The 16,779-nt window shown below is 37.2% G+C and overlaps 1 protein-coding gene across 2 annotated transcripts in view; it reads left to right on the forward strand.

The window, feature by feature from the left end:
* Window positions 1-16,779, forward strand: part of GCC2 (GRIP and coiled-coil domain containing 2) — a 63,238-nt gene that overhangs the window by 32,919 nt on the left and 13,540 nt on the right. For both annotated transcript variants that reach the window (XM_028091273.2, XM_028091274.2), the window contains 8 exons: window positions 6,259-6,359; window positions 6,447-6,524; window positions 7,196-7,333; window positions 8,432-8,553; window positions 10,118-10,294; window positions 13,029-13,246; window positions 14,815-15,009; window positions 15,968-16,107. In XM_028091273.2, coding sequence (XP_027947074.1) covers window positions 6,259-6,359; window positions 6,447-6,524; window positions 7,196-7,333; window positions 8,432-8,553; window positions 10,118-10,294; window positions 13,029-13,246; window positions 14,815-15,009; window positions 15,968-16,107 — 1,169 coding nt within the window. The remainder of the gene's footprint in view (window positions 1-6,258; window positions 6,360-6,446; window positions 6,525-7,195; window positions 7,334-8,431; window positions 8,554-10,117; window positions 10,295-13,028; window positions 13,247-14,814; window positions 15,010-15,967; window positions 16,108-16,779) is intronic.

A 16,779-nucleotide genomic window follows, 5' to 3' on the forward strand; every position in this document is an offset into this window, starting at 1 on the left:
GATAGAGGGTACATACCTCAATATCATAAAAGCCATCTATGAAAAGCCTACAGCAAATATCATTCTCGATGGAAAAAAATGAGCTCTCCCCCTAAGGTCAGGAATGCAGCAGGGATTTCCACTATCACCACTAATATTCAACATAGTATTAGAAGTCCTAGCCACAGCAATCAGACAACAAAAAGAAATAAAAGGCATCCAAATTGGCAAAGAAGTCAAACTCTCACTCTTTGCAGATGGTAATGATACCACTTATGTGGAAACCACAAAAGACTCCACCCCAAAACTGCTAGAACTCATACAGGATTTCAGTCAAGTAGCAGGATATAAAATCAATGCACAGAAATCAGTGGCATTCGTATACACCAACAACAAGACAGAAGAGAGACAAATCAAGGAGTCGATCCCATTTACAATTGCTCCCCAAACCATAAGATACCTAGGAATATATCTAACCAAAGAGGCAAAGAATCTGTACTCAGAAAACTATGAAGTACTCATTAAAGAAATTGAGGAAGACACAAAGAAATGGAAAAATGTTCCATGCTCATGGATTGGAAGAACAAATATTGTGAAGATGTCAATGCTACCAAGAGCAGTCTACACATTCAGTGTAATCCCTATCAAAATACCATCAACTTTTTTCAAAGAAATGGAACAAATAATCCTAAAATTTATATGGAACCAGAAAAGACCCCAAATAGCCAGAGGAATGTTGAAAAAGAAAAGCAAAGCTGGTGGTATCACAATTCCAGACTTCAAGCTCAATTAGAAAGCTGTCATCATCAAGACAGTATGGTACTGGCACAAAAACAGACACATCGATCAATGGAACAGAATAGACAGCCCAGAAATGGACCCTCAACCGTGTTGGGAAAACTGGACAGCCACATGCAGAAGAATGAAACTGGACCATTTCCTTATACCACACACAAAAATAGACTCAAAATGGTTGAAAGACCTAAATGTGAGACAGGAGTCCATCAAAATCCTAGAGGAGAACACAGGAAGCAACCTCTTCGACCTCAGCCGCAGCAACTTCTTCCTAGAAACATCGCCAAAGGCAAGGGAAGCAAGGGCAAAAATGAACTATTGGGACTTCATCAAGATAAAAATCTTTTGCACAGAAAAAGAAACAGTCAACAAAACCAAAAGACAACCAACAGAATGGGAGAAAATATTTGCAAATGACATATCAGATAAAGGGCTAGTATCCAAAATCTATAAAGAACTTATCAAACTGAACACCCAAAGAACAAATGATCCAATCAAGAAATGGGCAGAATACATGAACAGATATTTTTCCAAAGAAGACATCCAGATGGCCAACAGACACATGAAAAAGTGCTCAACATCGCTCGGCATCAGGGAAATCCAAATCAAAACCTCAATGAGATACCACCTCACACCAGTCAGAATGGCTAAAATTAACAAGTCAGGAAATGACAGATGTTGTCAAGGATGTGGAGAAAGGGGAACTCACCTACACTGTTGGTGGGAATGCAAGCTGGTGCAGCCACTCTGGAAAACAGTTTGGAGGTTCCTCAAAACATTGAAAGTAGAGCTACCATTTCACCCAGCAATTTCACTCCTGGGTATTTACCCCAAAGATACAAATGTAGGGATCCCAAGGGGTATGTGCACCCCAATGTTTATAGCAGCAGTGTCCACAATAACCAAACTGTGGAAAGAGCCAAGATGTCCATCAACAGATGAATGGATAAAGAAGATGCGGTATAATGGAATATTATGCAGCCATTGGAAAGGATGAAATCTTGCCATTTGCAATGACGTGGTTGGAACTGGAGGGTATTATGCTGAGCGAAATAAATCAATCAGAGAAAGACCTGTATCATATGACCTCACTGATATTAGGAATTCTTAATCTCAGGAAACAAACTGAAGACTGCTGGAGTGGTGGGGGTGGGAGAGATGGGGTGGCTGGATGATAGAGATTGGGGAGGGTATGTGCTATGGTAAGCGCTGTGAATTGTGTAAGACTGTTGAATCACAGACCTGTACCTCTGAAACAAATAATACATTATATGTTAAAAGAAAAAAAAGAAAGAAGATAGCAGAAAGGGAAGAATGAAGAGGGGGAAATAGGAGGGGGAGAGGAACCATGAGAGTAATGGACTCTGAGAAAGAAACTGAAGGTTCTAGAAGGGGCGGGGCGGGGGATGAGTTAACCTGGTGATGGATATTAAAGAGGGCACATACTGCATGGAGCACTGGGTATTATACGCAAACAATAAATCATGGAACACTATATCAAAAAAAAAAAAAGGAACACAGTCATATGGAACAGTGGTCTCAGACCTAACTTAAATATCACACAGTATCGGGTGCCTGGGTGGCTCAGATGGTTAAGCGTCTGCCTTCAGCTCAGGTCATGATCCCAGGGTCCTGGGATCGAGTCCTGCATCGGGCTCCCTGCTCCTTGGGAGCCTGCTTCTCCCTCTGCCTCTCTCTCTCTCTCTCTCTCTCTCTGTCTTTCATGAATAAATAAATAAAATCTTTAAAAAAAATAAAAAATAAAAAATAAAATAATAAAAAAATAAATATCACACAGTATCCAAAGAGCTTTTTGGAAAGCCCAGGCACAAATGTAAAAGAATCAGAATCTTAAAAGGGTGGGACTTTGAAATCTATGTTTTCAAAAGTCTCATATGTCATTTTTGAAGTTAACCCAGAAATAGCAAAATTAAAGCCACCAAATCAATAAATAATATTCAGTAAGAATCTATTATACATATAAAAACAGATCATGAACTGGGAGTTTTCTAATTCAACGACTGATAGCCCAGGATGGCTTATAAAGTGAAACGAGGGACCCCTGGGTGGCTCAGTCGGTTAAGCGTCTGCCTTTGGGTCAGGTCATGATCCCAGGGTCCTTGGATCGAGCCCCACATCCAACTCCCTGCTTAGCAGGGAGCCTGCTTCTCCCTCTGCCTGCCACTCTGCCTGCTTATGCTCTCGCTCGCTCTCTCTCTCACACACAAATAAAATCTTTAAAATAAATAAATAAAGTAAAACAAGTAAATTTAACCTTTACAGTGATTGATTATTACAGCAGGGGTTTCCAGATGACAAGTTCACTTATTTTGCAGAATAAGCTAAATTAAGTTTCACTCGTGTGACTTAAATGGTTTTATCTGCTCAGGGAATTTTCAAACCCAGTATCCGTTTTATATTTAATTTTAATAGAAACCACTGATAATGTGATTTGTAGTCTCAATGACATTCCCACAATAAATAAAGTAGCAAATATTTCATAGTATTTCATTCAGCCTGTAGCTAAATCACAGCTCAATAAAGGTGATTCCATGAATAAACAAAGCATTATTCCATGACTCCATGAATAAACAATGCAGAGTTCTGATCATGTGCCTGCATCCAAGGGAAAAATTTAGAATACTCTGATAATTGAACAGATTGTAGAGTTTCCAGACAATTCACTATGTGTATATCTTTCATTATGCATATACCATATTTTCCAACTATATTCCTGGTGCAAATTGAATAGTAGAGCTCTAGATTATATTCCTGCAATGCAAATATTTGGTTTTGTGAATTAGTTAATGTGTATATTTTTGATCATTAACTAAGCTGAAAGAGAAGCTTGATACCCTGGAAAAACTAAAAAGACATGAATAAATTCAAGAAGGCCACCCACTTCTCAGTGATAAATAAGTACAGAAATGGGTGGTAAAAGCAGTAAGTGCTCTTTAAGAATTTGGAGGAGAGAAAGATTCTATAGACTAAAACAATCACAAGTTGGGGCTCGAGGTAAAGGTTTGGAGAAAAGACTGAAAAAGGGTATTCCTTTCTGCAGCCATGGAATGAGCAAAAATGAAAAGAAATGTATAATTTCAGAAGTCTTGACCAGTTGGAGTGAAAGGCTTGACCTGTTAGGGAGAAGTGAAGTATAATGAGGAAGACATTTTTGATCCAGTTTGTGAAATACCTGAAATACCAGAATATGTTTGGGCCCTTTTTGAAGACAATGAGGAAAGATTAGTCTGCCAGAGTATCAGATTAATTGGAATGGTGTAGAATCTGTCAAAAGCCACCAGGCTCATGGCAGCAAAGGTCCTGGAAGACTGGGTTAAGGAGTTGTGGTAGAGTAGGAAAAAGATAAGGAAGCATCTGGACAATGTTCTATGAAAAAAAAAAGAATAAAATGGGGCACCTGGGTGGCTCAGTCGTTAAGCATCTGCCTTTGGCTCAGGTCATTATCCCAGGGTCCTGGGATCAAGCCCCGCATTGGACTCCCTGCTCTGCGGGAAGCCTGCTTCTCTCTCTCCCACTCCCCCTGCTTGTGCACTCTCTCTCTCTCTGTCTCTCTCTCTCTGTGTCAAATAAATAAAATCTTAAAAGAAAAAAAAAAAACGTTGCCTAATAAATTAGCAACGCACATCTTAGTCTACCCCTCCAATATCTGGCCCTGGTCTGACTTTCCACCTTAATTCTCATTATTCTCTCACAAAGAGGACTGCTTATTTTTCCTGAGATATGATTTGTGTTTTTCTGTAACTGTGTATCTCCTCTCTAAAGGAAATCTTCTTTCATGCCCTTGCCCTCCCACCCTCATGCCCACCCTTCGGAATCCTTCCTAATCTTAAATGTTTTCTGTGCTATGAAATTTTCCTTGTCCTTTGCAAACTTTGTATAACCTTTAGCCCCTGTGGAGCCCCCCCGCAAAGCCTTTTGTATTTCTTTTGTAACGTTTATATTTTGCTTTATGTTATCATGTGATATTATTATCCCCCAATTTCATTTTTATTCTTTGAGCTCAGGGACTAACTATATCTAATCACAATTCCTGGAGCACTTAACAAAGGTTTCATGTGTAATCTGTGCTTTATAAAATGCTTTTTAGAACTGAGCAAATAGTTGCCAGGAAATAACTAAATTAAACTTATCATAAACAGGCATAGTTAAGATAATATTCTTATAGTATACCTGCTCATGTTTACCAAGTAATAGGATCCATATACCTGGATTTAACTACATAAAGTTAATCGTTGCTTATAAGATATTTTAGTGGCACAATTACATAGTGCCCATATAACTGGCCTAGACCAGGTGTCAAGCACATTTTTTCTTAAAGGACCAGGAAGTTATTCTCCATGGCATCACAAGCCACATGGTCTCCATCATATACTCTTTATTTCTTTCACAACAGGCTGTGACCAGATTTTTGAGTACCTATGATCTAGACCATAAATCCATTTATTCCTATTTGATACTTGTTTTTTTACCTGTGTTAGCATAAAAGTTTTTTGTTTTTATCATGTTTCAGTTTGTTTCTTAGTGAACAGTCACTGACAGTCCCATCCTACAAAACAATTAGTATCACAAAAACAACCAGGTATGTGCCTCTACAGTGATATAATTGGAAATACGTGGCACCGCTTTTGAGGTACTTCTTAAAACTAAAGTTTTTTATCTTTTAGAAATACTCTAAGTACATAACTTTATTTTAAAAATACATACTGAAATATTTACAGACAAAAGGATTTCCTGTGAAGAACCAAAAAAAAAAAGCCAGGGAGGGTACAAGGAATAGGTGAGGGTATTATAGGTTAGGAGTTGGCAAACTTTTTCTATAAGGGCCAGACAGTAAATATTTTAGGCTTTACAGGCCATATTACAGTCTCTATCACCATTAGTCAAATCTATCATTGTTGCACTAAAGCAGCTGTGAACAATATGTAAATAAATAAACTTGACTGTGTTCTAATAAAACTCTACAAAACAGGCAGCAGCCAGACTTTAGCCTGTGGGCCAGAGTCCTGTTCTGGGTGATAAGATTGGCCATGTGTTGGTAATTGTTAAAGCTGAGTGGTAGGTACAGTGAATTTATTGTACTGTTGTCAGAGCTGTCATGTATGTTTTAAATATTTCATAATAAAAAGCTAAGATAAGTTTATTTTTTTCTTTTTCTTTTTTAAGACAAGTTTCTTTTAAAGATAGGTTAATACAAAGAAAAGACCTAGCATCCATTTATTTAAATTCGTTCATAAAAATTGTTTAGGGGCACCTGGGTGGTGCAGTTGAACGGCCAGCTCTTGGTTTCAGCTCAGGTCATGATCTCAGGGTCATGAGATTGAGCCCCACATTGGAGTCTGCTTGAGATTCTCTCTCTCCCCCCCTGCCCCTACCCCTCCTGGTGCTCTTTCTCTCTCTCTAAAGTAAATAAGTAAATCTTTAAAAAAATTGTTTAATCTGTTCTGAAATTATTTCCTTTACTAGCTTCACTACAGTCTTCAGTGCAACAATATGAGGAAAAAAACACCAAAATCAAGCAATTGCTTGTGAAAACCAAAAAAGAACTGGCAGATTCAAAGCAAGCAGTATGTTAATTTCCCAGTTTCATATTTCAATTTATGTATTTATTAATCACTTCTTTTTTAAACTTAACCAAGATTCTTACTCTGTAGGAAACTGATCACTTAATACTTCAAGCATCTTTGAAGGGTGAACTGGAGGCAAGCCAACAGCAAGTAGAAGTCTATAAAGTAAGATTCTTTTTACTTCTTAGGACTTATAAAAAAAATTCCATGTAAAAGTAAGGTACTATGTAGGGATTTTTCTAAATACCTTTACGTACATATTTTTATACACACACATTTTTTTCTCCTAGATATCCTTCATTTGAAAAAGTAGAAGCATTAAGCCAAGTATGGCATATAACAGGAGTATCCCATTCAGCTTAAGCTACATTCTCTTCATGTATTTGAAAATCCTTGATGCACTAAAAATAAACATAACATAAAATATAAAATAAACATGACCCCAGACCTGCATCTGAGCTTTCTAAATGGTAGTGCAGTCACAAGAATAAAAATGGTTTTATATACTTACATTGTATACATGTTATATGTATATTTACATTATTCATATATACATTTATATCTATAATATCTTGGCATATTCAATTAAACATTGAACTATAACAAGTAGTCTGGAATTTCTTTTATAATTGTTCATGATTAATTTTGATTTAAGGAAAACTGAAATAATTTATTGGGAAAATGTTCTATTATACTCCCTCTACTCTTTTAATAATTTTTTAATTAGATCGCTTATATATACTCATGATTCAAAACTCAAGTTTATTTTTAAGGAAAGTGTGTTTAGTCAATGAAGATCCAGTTTATTAGAGCTTAATTGAAAGGTTTTGCCCCAGATTCAGCTGGCTGAAATAACCTCCGAGAAGCACAAAATTCACGAACACCTGAAGACCTCTGCGGACCAGCACCAATGCACACTGAGTGCATACCAGCAGAAAGTGACAGCCCTTCAGGAAGAGTGCCGTGCTGCCAAGGTACGGGCTTCACCCAGAAGCTGTGGACAGGTGTTATCATTACCTAGCAGGCAGTTCATATGAGGGCTGTGGTCTCACCTTTTAGGGTTTGCTGTTGTTTAAGAGCATTTATTAGATGAGTACCTGATGCAGCTTATTTGACCCTAACCCCAACCCCATCCCATCCTGTCACTGGCATAACATTTTTTTGTTAAAAGGGAAGACATGGGTACACGTTTCCATTTTAAACTTGTTTCACAATTTCTTTGTGTAAGAGTTATTTTCTTTTACTTTTATAATTTAAAAAGTATATAGTTCTTTCTGAGGCCCAAATGACTGTAAAATAACATTCTGATAGGATGGCTCTGAGGCCTTCCTTATCTTCAGCATGCGAAGCAAACCCAGTAGAGTAGCTTTGTGAGAGGTGCAGCTCTGATATGAGCCAATTTGGCAGAAGGGTCACAGGAGATCACTTTGGGAAAGTAGAAGACCTAGAATTTCATTTTTCCCACTCTCTTTGGAAGTTCAAGTGGCTTAATTTCTTTGAATTTATTTTTCTTGTATTTATGAAAAGAGGAACTCTCATAAGTGAAAATCTTTCTAAGGTTCTGAAGGCAAATAGTGCCATTACAAAATTTATGGGTACTCAGTGAATCTACCAGGGAGGAAAACATGGTAGAAACATCTCTTATCAAACAAAATTCTATCATTCAAAGGCTTTTAAAAAGTTGTAAGGCTTGGGGCACCTGGGTGGCTCAGTTGGTTAAGCGTCTGCCTTCGGCTCAGATCATTATCCCAGGGACCTGAGATCGAGCCCCGCATCAGGCTCCTTGCTCAGTGGAGAGTCTGCTTCTCCCTCTCCCTCTCCCTCTCCCTCTGCCCCTCCCCCTGCTTGTATTCTCTCTCTCAAATAAATAAAAATCTTTAAAAAAAAAAGTTGTAAGGCCAACAGAAGCATACTTTTTAGAGGAAGCGAATCAAGGGGCTAAAGAGTGTTGGCCATTTTACTCATTTTCTAAAACACGTTTTCATCTTAAATCATTAATCTGAAAGAAAATAGGATTATGTTACAATGGAAATGCAATAGAAAAATTATTCTCTGTCTTTTAAATGTCACAGGCAGAACAAGCTGCTATAACCTCTGAATTTGAGAGCTACAAAGTCCGAGTTCACAATGTTCTAAAACAACAGAAAAATAAATCTGTGTCTCAGACTGAAACCGAGGGAGCTAAACAAGAAAGGTAAAGTCTAAATTAAAAGAAACATCCAGGGTTCCCCCCTTTCCTCCAAGATAGGTTCTCCACCAAGTAGGTTAAGAATCCTGCTTTGATTTCATTTGACTGTGGAATTTTACATGTAGTAAGAGCAGAGTTTCTTGGCTTCACTCTGTCTCCAGGCAGCAACAGGGAAACATCTCTATGAAGGGCACTGTTACAAACTCATAAAACTGTGATGTGAGCAGCAAAATCAGGAGATAGGCTAAATAGTGTCATCTTGTTGTAACAAGAACTGGTCAGAGTAGAAATACAGACATTAAAGTTACATTATGATTAGTTTTTCCAATTTTAAAAATTGAGAAATAGAAGAATAAAAATGCTTCCTTGATATGCCCACCATTAATTAGGCTAAACAGAATTGCTTAAAAACATTTTGTTTATTTCAAAAAGTTTTAAATTCAGGACTAAATTCTAGCTTAGTATTATATTTTTATTCATAAATTTATAACCATCTCAAATATTTGTTTCAGTAGTATATTGTTTAATGCATCTTTAAAACTAGCATATGGATCATTTTTGTAAATTATTCAAAAATATACTAGGAGTATGAAATAGGGCATTCTAGAGCCTGTGTATTTTTGTAAGTAGAGGTTCAGTGTTCAAAGTAATTTCACATCTGCCTGTTACTGTTCTAAGTAGGACTAAATACCCTGCAATGTTTGTATGTTTATACTTGTGTTACTTTTTATTTTAAATATCTATTAAATATGGGAACTATAGACTGAAAAATAAGATATTTTTTGTTAGTAGCTCATCTTCAAATTTCATAGGAGAAATTGAATATTGACACCTTTAATATGAAAATGTCAGCATTTGGGGCGCCTGGGTGGTTCAGCCGCTGAGCATCTGCCTTCGGCTCAGGTCATGATCTCAGGGTCCTGGGATCGAGCCCCACATCAGGCTCCCTGCTCGGCGGGAGGCCTGCTTCTCCCTCTCCCACTCCTCCTGCTTGTGTTCCTGCTCTCGCTAACTCTCTCTGTCAAATAAATAAACAAAATCTTTTAAAAAAAAAAAAGGAAAGAAAATGTCAGCATTTGCAAGAGCCTTTTTTGATCATGCTGGAAATGTAAATGTTTTACATTCCTTTTATTTTCTTATACATAAGATACTTTTTTCTAAAAAAGGAAACTCAGTGTATTAGGGGTTTTCACTATTTGTTTTTCATACCATTCTCATAATGGTTGGCTTAGAACTGCAACTAAAAGCATAGTACTATAACAAAATAGGCTATTTTGATGCCATTTAATGATCTCTTCATTTGAGTATGAAATTTGTAAGTTCAGAGGTTTTTTTGAAAATCTGCAGTGCTTAAAATGTAAAATCTGACTATAATGTCTTCTCTATTATATTTAATCCTAGTCTCTGATTTCTTCCAATTATTAGATTTCCTTTAGAATCATCCATAATAATAGCAAGCATATGGGACATTAAAAGATGAAATGATTAAAGTAATAAAATTTATTTGGAACCACAAAATCAGGTTTACCTCTTTCAAAACTTTCTGTAAAACTGTTTATTTCTGTTTTAGAGAACACCTGGAAATGCTGATTGATCAACTAAAAATCAAATTACAGGATACCCAAAATAACTTACAGATCAATGTATCTGAACTTCAAACATTACAGTCTGAACATGACACTCTGCTAGAAAGGCATAACAAGATGCTGCAGGAAACTGTGTCCAAAGAGGCAGAACTCCGGGAAAAGTAAGATTGCTACAGGACTAAGTGTTTGTGCTGGGGAGCAAAGTATTTCTTTGTTGGAACTCCTAATGTGTTGCTTCTTGGAATAGATACAAATTGAAAATAAGAAATAGATATTTCTAGGGGCACCCAGGTGGCTCAGTCGGTTAAGCATCAACTCTTGATTTCAGCTCAGGTCATGATCTCAGGGTCATGAAATCAAGCCGCTGGGATTTTTTTCTTTGCCTCTCGCCTCTCTCTCTCTCTCTCTCTAAAAAATAAATAAAATCTCAAAAAAAAAAAAAAAGAAGAGGAAGAAGTAGGTATTTCTAGAGGTTTAGTAAACTGTATTTTTCTACCTTAAAGCTCCCCTCCCCATTTTGTTTGTTTTTATTCTTCACTTTTCTAAGAACAGTTAATTTTATTTGTTCATCCAGTAATCTGTTTCTCCTGTGGCCTTCATTGCCAGAATGTTTCTTTAAAAAAAACCCACTTTCCAACTCAGGTGTCAAATTATAAGCATTTTTCTTTTTCTCTAGAGGAAAACATTCGGACAGTTGCTGACTGAAAAAGAATATGGAACTTACCTCTGCAACTGTCTTCAACTTGTCATATTGTTACCCTTTGTTGATCAGTACTTTAATTAAACATCAGGAGTATGGGGAGGGGGAACAAGGAACTTTGAATTCCTGTAATGAAGAAATTGGGTGGTAATATCTGTTGTACCTTAGACTAAGGAAAAGAGTTCTTCATTGAGCCTCAAGGGTATTGGAATACTTTACATATCTCAGGTATGCTTTCAATGCATACCTAAGTGATGGTAATCTTGAAAGCTTCATTTTCTTGGCTTTCTAATCATGTAATTTATCTGTTAATCCTGTAAATCAAAAGTTTCAGGGAAGATCTACCAATTTTCTAGCTACCTATCACCAGGGTTTACTGGGAGATTAGCTGAAATACAATGATGCTTGATATTTACATCAGAAATTTCCTACATTTATTCTCTACTCTAGAAAAGTTATTGCAAATTATATTGCTAACACAAAGTGCAAGTGATGCCTCTAAATTTCAGTAACTATTTTGGGGGGCCCCTACTATGTGCCAGTCTCTCTCCTAAGTGCTAAAAACTTCACAGCATTTTGAGATATCTTTAGAGATCTTATCCCCCTTCTTCAGTAATATCAAGAATAATATTGTTACTGTCTGTACCCCAGTATGAAGAAATAGCCTTTTCTTTATAAATTCTCTTTTTCAACATCTTAATATTCATACTTTCCCTATATGAGATTGTAAAAATGGCTTAAGAGGAATTAGTAGGTTGACCAACTAATACCTACATTTCCCAAAGGATCCTGCTATTTAAACACCCCAGTAACAGCTGAGACAGTAAATTTCCATCAGCATAGCCATTCTGGGTCCAAGTGGGGGTTCAAGCTTCTAGCTCTTAAGTAGGTAGAGCAGATGTGTCATTGAGACCACCTGCAAACTACCAACCTTACCCTAGCTTTAAAATGTAGCTGTTATCTTCCTTAGAAAATTATTGTCATGACTGCTGATGGTTCTTCCTTTACTTTCGTAGTAGTGTTTGAACATAATGCTCATAGAAAAATGCAGATTTGAGGAGTAATATATACACTAGCATTTTCTGAACTCACTGATCAGTGTGAACTTGGCACTTAAGAAACCTTTTCTGAAACATGCAGTATTTTTATTGTATGTCACCTTTTAGCCACTAAATCTTGTTTTAAAACCCTGTATGGTGTGCATATGTATAGCACATAGGAAAAAGATCTTGGAATACTACATGCAAAACCATTAACAATACCTACCCCTGGAGCTGGGATTTTATACTGCAGGGGGCGGGAGTGATTAAGAGAGGGCTCTCAACTTTTTTCTATAATTGGTTCCATACTGTTTGAATTTTTATGAGAGTACTTGTGGTACTTGTGGCTCTCTGGCATAAAAAGAAAACTTTTTTTTATTTTTTTTTTAACCAAAGCTAAATGTAAAATATCAAGACTACAAGTGAACCATTAAAAATAGTGGTTCCCAAATTATAGTTGCACTGGCTAGCACCAAGCTGACTACATAAAAATCATATGGAAAACTGCTAAAAGTAGGTGATTTCTAAGACCACCTTTGGAAATTTCTGATTCAGTGGCTCTGGGTTGAGAACTAGATGTCTGTATTTTTAACAAGGGACCCGATGATTCTAATGCACAGCGAGAGTCAAAAACAGCTATAGTAAACCAAGCCTTTATGTTTCAGAGTTTTATGTTAATTGGCTCAAAAATGATTCAGAAAACTTCCTTTAAGGCTTTCCTTAAGACTTTATTTATGAATCACAAGAACATATTTTTTTCCTGTTTTCAAGGTAATAAAGAAAAGATACCCTATGCTTATATGAGCTCCCACATAAGATAACCTGAAAAGGGGACTGATTTAAAGTATAATTATATTATGCTCTAATTTTAGCCCTATTTTCTGATAAATGATGAAGGAAGTTCCTCACCTGAACCATTGTACCATAGTTACTCAAACGAGGTTCCTTGAATTACAGAACACAGAGATGATTTGAACTAGGTGACAGCCAGTCCCCAGATGGTTAACACAGCTAGTACCATTATAGATGCTTAGCAGTTAATTCATATATTTAGTAGATATCTCAGGGCTAATTACCAAGTAGAACCCAGTTGAGAAAAGCTGAGTCAGCATGTCAAATTGAAAGATCTGCTATGAAGTTCTTCTCACCCTTCAGGTTGTGTTCAATACAATCAGAGAATATGACGCTGAAGTCTGAACATGCGCAGACTGTGAGTCAACTGACATCCCAAAACGAGGTCCTTCGCAGCAGCTTCCGCGATCAAGTGCGCCATTTGCAGGAAGAGCATAGAAAGACAATGGAGACTTTACAGCAGCAGCTCTCCAAGGTCGAAGCTCAGCTTTTCCAGCTTAAGAGTGAACCGACCACAAGAAGTACGTGTGTGTGTGCATGAGAACATCAGTCGTTCACATTCTCACATAGTTTTGTCACTTAAATACATTCTTCACAAATTCATAAGAAAAAAGAAAATTTACTAGGTGACAACCAGTGCCAATTCTGTGATTAGGGAATTTTGGATTTGCTTACTGAGAAGATATTTGAACCATTTGAACCCTTCTTGATTATACTTACAACAGCCTACATCACCTCTTACAGTACTGATTTTCATGTATCTGTTTACCTTCCATGTAACGCTATTTCCTGTTCTCTGACTCAGACATACTCTGCAGTCTCGTGACATGTGTCCAAATCCCAGTATTCACTGAATCTGTTTGGTGTTCTCCATTGTTAGTCATCAAATATATCTATTATATTGTAATTAGGAATATTATAGTGAGAGGCTTAGAAACACCCAAGCCCCACTGAACTTATAGGATTGATTGGTCAATATAGCTTCTTCGCTTTAAAATTTCTTAGTTGGAGATTTAGTTCAGCTGCACCTGGTATCTTCCATTCTACTCCCTGGAAGAGATGGGAATATGCCAGCTGAGATGAGGTTACATTTTAACATTAAGTATCAACTTTATACTTAATAGCATTTACCTTGGAAAATGTCACCAGGACATTGGCAGCAATGGGTCACTCATTAGGGTCCGAAGCCAGCTTCAGGAAATTCAGCCTATGCCAAGAGTCATCAAAGGAAGTAATCAGTCAGGGAAACACAGTCATATGAGAGATTGTGATCTAGGAATCAGCAGTGGAATAAGCAGTTGGCACAATATCAGAAATCCTGGAAAGTGCTTCAACAAAGGCAGCTGGAGGCTAATGTTTGAGAGAAATGAGACAACTTCATGGAATGGAAAGTAAATGAAATTAGAAGTTAGATATGGGTTAGAATTCTGGTCCCTGACCCTGCTATGATGCCTTGGGCAAAGTCATTTAATTTCTCTGACCTTCAGGTCTCTCAGGATTAATAAAGTAATGTGTTTGAAAGTGCCTTATAATTCTTACAGTTCTATGCAAGTGTTCACTATCAGCAAGCAGGAAAGCCTAGCTGGGGGAGTATAATAGATTAGTTCCCTGCCCTGGGTCCTAGGTTTTTCTTGGCTGAACACTGAAGATGTGGCGATGGTAGGACCTGACAGAGGTTGAAAGGCTAAGGTAGTAATGAATATCTGCTCAGCAGAGTTCAGCAGGCGTATTGAGTCAGTACGCAGCTATCTGAAATACCTAATCCTCAAAAACAGAGTCTAGTTTGAGAATTTCTGCCAGTATTTTGCAACAGTATAGCCCTCTCTATTGTATCTAATAGTAGATCTTATCTAGGTGGTAGCAAATAATTTATAGTTCCTGTTGAAATTACTTAAACGGTTAAAGTCAATAACTAAATTTTTAGAGCAGTCTTAGAAATTCTTTATGCACCATTTGTCTTCTAGTTATTGAAATTCCCTCTCATACCATTTGACATTCCTATGATCACTTTAATTTCATTGTGTACCTCTGTGAATGCAGAATCCATGATTTTGAACAATGTCAACTTTTTAAAAAAAAAATATAATAGGCCCAGCTGCTTCTCACCAACCTTTGAAGAACCTTCGAGAAAGGAGAAGCACAGATCTTCCCGTTCTGGACATGTATGCCATTACCCGGGAGGAGGGAGAAGGAATGGAGACAACTGACACAGAGTCTGTATCTTCCTCCGGCACTCACACACAGTCTTTAGAGCAGCTGCTTAATTCTCCCGAAACTAAACTGGGTATGTTTTTCCTATTTAGCTCTACTATCTTGTCTAATAAATACTAACTCTAAGTTATACATGCTTTTTTGAGCTACTCTAAGAAAATTTCCTTCAGTGTTCCACTCCAAATGGAAAACTCTCCTGCAGAATGAAACAGTTGAGTTTTTTAAAATAAAATGCTAGTTCTGCCCCAAGCTTGAGCCAGAAATAGATGGTTGGAAGTCCTGTAGTGGTATCAGAAAGTAGGATGAACTATTCTTTTCACCCTTCTAAAAAGTTGACAGCTTTCGTTTATTCTGAGTGAAGTAGTAGTGCTGAATTTATTAAATATAGTAAAGCTTCAGTATATGTTAGTCTTACCTGTCATGAATGTTCACAATTCAGGGGGACTCTGTTCTCTTCCTGAAGTTCCAGGATCTAGAGTAAGGACTGTTTGTGTCTGTGGTCACTAATCGTGGTGTGGATGGAAACTGCGATCCTGCCAGGTATGGCAGCAGACTCCAGAATTACATCTGGCTTTGTGTTTTTTGCCAAATTACTTGCCAACTCTGAGCCTTTTCCCTCATCTATAAAATTTGAATGATGCCCACCTCATCTAATATTCTTACAAGCATCCATGATAGAAATGTTATTACTCCCCTTGTTTATAAGTAAAACATAAACTCTTGGGACATAGAGGAGTGTGAGTGGGGAAACTGATAGAATAGTCTAGAAACACAGGACAAACAAATTCAAGAATTGGCACTCATAGAGCTTGAATTCAACTAGATTATATGCTTTACAACAGAGATTCTGCCTTATTTGTGTTACGTTCAACATGTAACCTACCAACTGGGATACGTTGAATAGAAGAATGCCAGAGAGTGGGCCTAAGTAATATCGCAGAGTAAAATATCTGTGTTTAGGTATATTTCTTACTTAGAATCTTCATCTGTAATCTCTGATTTTGAAAATTAATTACTGGAACATCTTGCAGAGCCTCCTCTATGGCATGCTGAATTTACCAAAGAAGAATTGGTTCAAAAGCTCAGTTCCACCACAAAAAGTGCCGATCACTTAAACGGCCTGCTTCGGGAAACAGAAGCAACCAATGCAATCCTTATGGAGCAAATTAAGGTAAGGTCAAATACTGTCACCCAGAAAATACTCTGCAACAGGTTGGTTTTCTTGACCCCCTCCCCCGCACTCTCCAGATGAGACACATCCATCACATCTTGATTCTTTATAATATTACATTCCTGAAAATGAGAAATATTAATTGCTTTGATATATATTATATAAAGATTAAATTCCTATTTTTTCTAAGAAACTATGATAGATTTAGAAATGGATTAGGGTAGATTCATAAGTGATTATTCCACATATGCTTATGGAAAACTCAAATGGGTATGGGCCCTTATGTTCTAAAGATAAACTGTGGATGCTTCTCATTCAGATCATGTTTATGGCACTAAACTTCTTATCACAGATTGTGGGTGGAGATAGTAAAGTAGCATAGGAAACTTTCATGTTTTAAGGTGACACTAGAAACGTGTGGCAACAGGTAAAATGTGGAGCAGTTGAGGGTTATACAATCTACCCTGGCTCACTGCTAAGTCACTTCTCCAAATATAGTCCTATGACTTACCGAGCAGTTCTTGTGAGCCAGGCCCTGGGCTTTACATTATATCATTGTATTTAATCCTCATAATCACTGGTGAGAGAATGATTGAAGCTGATAAATGGTGGAGCAACATTCCAGCTCATGTCTGTCCAGAAAGCACATACTTCTGCCCTCTACATGCTTCT

Source organism: Eumetopias jubatus, unplaced genomic scaffold (genome assembly GCF_037043125.1).
Source record: "Eumetopias jubatus isolate StellerSeaLion01/CBP00866 unplaced genomic scaffold, mEumJub1_p1.0 scaffold_9, whole genome shotgun sequence".
NCBI lineage: Eukaryota > Metazoa > Chordata > Mammalia > Carnivora > Otariidae > Eumetopias > Eumetopias jubatus.